Source organism: Melozone crissalis, unplaced genomic scaffold (genome assembly GCF_028551555.1).
Source record: "Melozone crissalis strain CALT ecotype California unplaced genomic scaffold, PUWL_Pcris_2 ptg000027l_1, whole genome shotgun sequence".
NCBI lineage: Eukaryota > Metazoa > Chordata > Aves > Passeriformes > Passerellidae > Melozone > Melozone crissalis.
The window spans coordinates 82,889,636-82,892,920 of NW_026535805.1; the positions used below are offsets into that span (position 1 = coordinate 82,889,636).

General features: G+C 52.1%; 1 protein-coding gene across 1 annotated transcript; it reads left to right on the plus strand.

Moving 5' to 3' along the window:
• Positions 1–1,220: 1,220 nt before the first annotated feature.
• Positions 1,221–3,080, plus strand: GJA10 (gap junction protein alpha 10). The gene is made up of 2 exons (XM_054279070.1): positions 1,221–2,110; positions 3,037–3,080. The coding sequence occupies exons 1-2, from the start codon at positions 1,285–1,287 to the stop codon at positions 3,078–3,080; spliced, it is 870 nt and encodes a 289-aa protein (XP_054135045.1). The 5' UTR covers positions 1,221–1,284.
• Positions 3,081–3,285: the final 205 nt, after the last annotated feature.

Genomic DNA, 3,285 nt, shown 5'->3' on the forward strand with positions numbered 1-3,285 from the left:
AAAACTGAACTTCCTGGGATCATGTCATGAGCCAAGCCATATTAATAATGGTGATATCACCCAGCTATGCTATAATTTAAATATATACAAGATTTTGGGCACATCAACAAGCCAGATCTTTAAAAAAAAAAGTTAGAAATTGTACTTTACTAAAGGTTGTGGTTTAGTGGAATTTGGGATGTTTTGAAAGTATTGTAGCATAAAAGAAATTCAAGTGTGAACCCTAAGGTAGATATGATCCCAGTTCCTTCAATAATTTATTGTCATATTAGTAGAAAAAGTTCCAGGGGCACAACACCAAACATGCAGGTGATTCACAAATAAACAGCCAAATATCTTGCATTTCGATTCCCCCATTACCTGAAGCTCCAAAAGAAAGCTTCAAAAGAAGCAGCTTGTAAATCAAGCAGAACACAGACCAATTTGCTTGTGAATCAGTTTCTGGGATAGAGGTAGTTAAAAAGATTTTCACACACTCACTGTTAAAAACCTCCACATCGCTCTGATTCAATTACCTCATATGTTACAATTTATAATTAAGATGCAGCAAAACTTGATGCATAAAAATAAAGGTATTAACCCTAGGAGCATTCAGTTTATTGATATTATCCTAGAACTGAGACTGCAAATGTACAGCTATGTGTAAATCAGCTGTGTATTTGTAGTTTCAGAGAGAAACTTGTGAATTGTTACCCAGGTAGATGGGGAAAATGTTGGATGGATGGCACTAAAATTGCTGCTACCTTAGGGTAAAAAAAAGAAACTAAATCACAGTTATAGGACACTTCTCAAAACTTTATCCAAAAAATTAAAGCCAAGAACATAATTTATTGTGGCAAAACTATGCCAAATCCATAGTCAATGTGGAGTGGAGTGGGTATAGAATTAAGCTGTAGTTGGCAAATGATTTGCCAGGTGGGAAAAAAGTCATCTTCACTTGTAGTGGGAAGAAAGGAATATAAACTATGGGCAGTTATGAAGTACTGTGGTTTACAGCTGAAATAAATATCTCTTATCTTAAAATAATCTCACATGTGCATCTTTGACCAGTAACCATGAAGTTTGAATTAATTTAAAGGCTCAGTAAGTAGAAAGTAATGACGAACGTCTAAGAGCTCTCCAGCTACCAGAAGAATGCATGTGAAACACAAATATTGAAATTAACAATAGTACCCAAAAACAAACAGCAAAAACAACAACAAAGACTAAAAATGGCCATTTCTAAAAGAAATCTACCCCTGCAGGAGAATAACTTTTTTTTTCCCCAGATATGAACTTCTGACCATGGGGGACTGGAACTTGTTGGGCAGCATCCTTGAGGAAGTGCACATCCACTCCACCATAGTTGGCAAAATCTGGCTCACAATCCTGTTCATATTCCGGATGTTGGTGCTGGGAGTGGCTGCTGAAGATGTCTGGGATGATGAGCAGTCCGAGTTCATCTGCAACACGGAGCAGCCTGGCTGCAACAATATCTGCTATGACAAAGCCTTCCCCATCTCTTTGATCAGATACTGGGTACTGCAGATCATATTTGTCTCCTCCCCGTCCTTAGTGTACATGGGCCACGCGCTCTACAGGTTGAGGGCCCTGGAGAAAGAGCGGCAGAGCAGGAAAGCCCACCTGCGGGCTCAGCTCGAGGACCTGGAGCCCATGCTCGAGGAACACAGGAGGGTGGAGAGAGAACTGCGTAAGCTGGAGGAACAGAAGAAAGTGAATAAGGCACCCCTGAGAGGGTCCCTGCTGCGCACCTATGTCCTACATATCCTGACCCGGTCGGTGGTCGAGGTGGGCTTTATGATAGGACAGTATCTTTTATACGGGTTTCACATGTCTCCCCTTTACAAATGCACTCGGCCCCCCTGCCCTAACACGGTGGATTGTTTTGTGTCCCGACCCACAGAGAAAACCATCTTTATGGTTTTCATGAACAGCATCGCCGCCGTCTCCCTCTTCCTCAACATCCTCGAAATCGCCCACCTGGGCATCAAGAAGATCCGGAAGAGCCTGTGCGGGCAGCCGCTGTGGCCGGCGGGCCCGTCCGAGGAGGATCCCAGCGCGTACAACTCCAAGAAGAGCTCGGTGGTGCCCCCGCCGCCCTGCCTGGCCAGCAACGCGGCCCCGCCGCGCCCCGCCCCCGCGCCGCTCCCGCCGCCCGCGCCCGCCGCCCCCGCGCCGCCCCCGGCCCGGCAGCACCGCGGGCAGCTCCGGGCCACGCCGCCGCCGCGCCGCCGGCACCACGGACAGCACCAGCCGCCCTCGTCCAGCAGCGAGGAGGCGCCGCGGGCCGCCCCGGCGGGCGGAGGGGCGGGAGCGGCGGGGGCGGCCGCAGCCGCTGGCCGGGCGCCCCGCAGGCAGAGCCGGGTGAGCGCCTGCCGCGATCTGGATGAGGAGCGCGGCGACTCCCCGGACAGCGGGCACTGCCCCGGCACCCGCAAGTCCAGCTTCCTGTCCCGCGTGCTCACCGGGAGCCGGGCGGGCAGCGACAGCGAGAGCACCGCCTCCCGCCGCGGCTCCGGCCCCGGCCCCGGCCCCGGCCCCGGCCCCGGCCCCGGCTCCGGCTCCGGCCCCGGCTCGGAGGGGCAGCGCCGCGAGGCGGGCGCGCCCAGCCCGCCGGCCGCCGCCTCGGGACGCCGCCTGTCCATGGCAAGTAGCGCCCGGGACAGCCCGCGGGAGGGGGGCGGCGGGGGGCCGCGGCAGCCCGGGCCGGCCCTGGGGAGGAGGGGGCGAGCCGGGGGAAAGGACGGCTCGGGCAGGACTTCCAGCACAGCCCCAGCCCCTCGCGGCCCCCCGGACAAAGCCAAGCTCCCAAACGCTCGGCCCCCCGCTTCTGCCGTGAAAGCAGGAATACCAGGGAATTGCTGAGTCCCGAGAAGCTCTAAGTCAGCGAATCCCAGCTTCTTTATATACTCATTCCATCATCCCAATCCACTCGACGAGGATTGTCCCAGGGAAAACTTCTTCAGCTCCAGCCAGTGTAAGAAAGAGAAGCCAAGAATGCATTGAGTTCAATGACACAACTTCTCTCGGTTTCAGGTTTGTCTCAGAGGTGGTCTCCAAGTCGAATAATTGTTCAATGAATGAATCAAAAGATCTACATGTAAAAACGCCCACCAAATAATTGTAATGCTAGAGCCAACAACTACAGAGATGCCTTTTCAGCAGCTCCTCCTTTTCTTTGGCCACGTGCTCTTGGCTTTCTTACAGTCATAATGTTGGCAAGTTACAGTGCTCGCATTCAAAAGTCAACAAGGCTTTCTTAAAAGAGTTTTGAATTCTGGTGGT

Excerpts from the sequence above, each read along its gene's own strand:
- GJA10 (XM_054279070.1), top strand. The coding sequence starts at position 1,285 with ATGGGGGACTGGAACTTGTTGGGCAGCATCCTTGAGGAAGTGCACATC. Across the intron at positions 2,111-3,036 it reads CCCGCCGCCCTGCCTGGCCA|GTTTGTCTCAGAGGTGGTCT; the intron begins GCAACGCGGCCC and ends TCTCGGTTTCAG.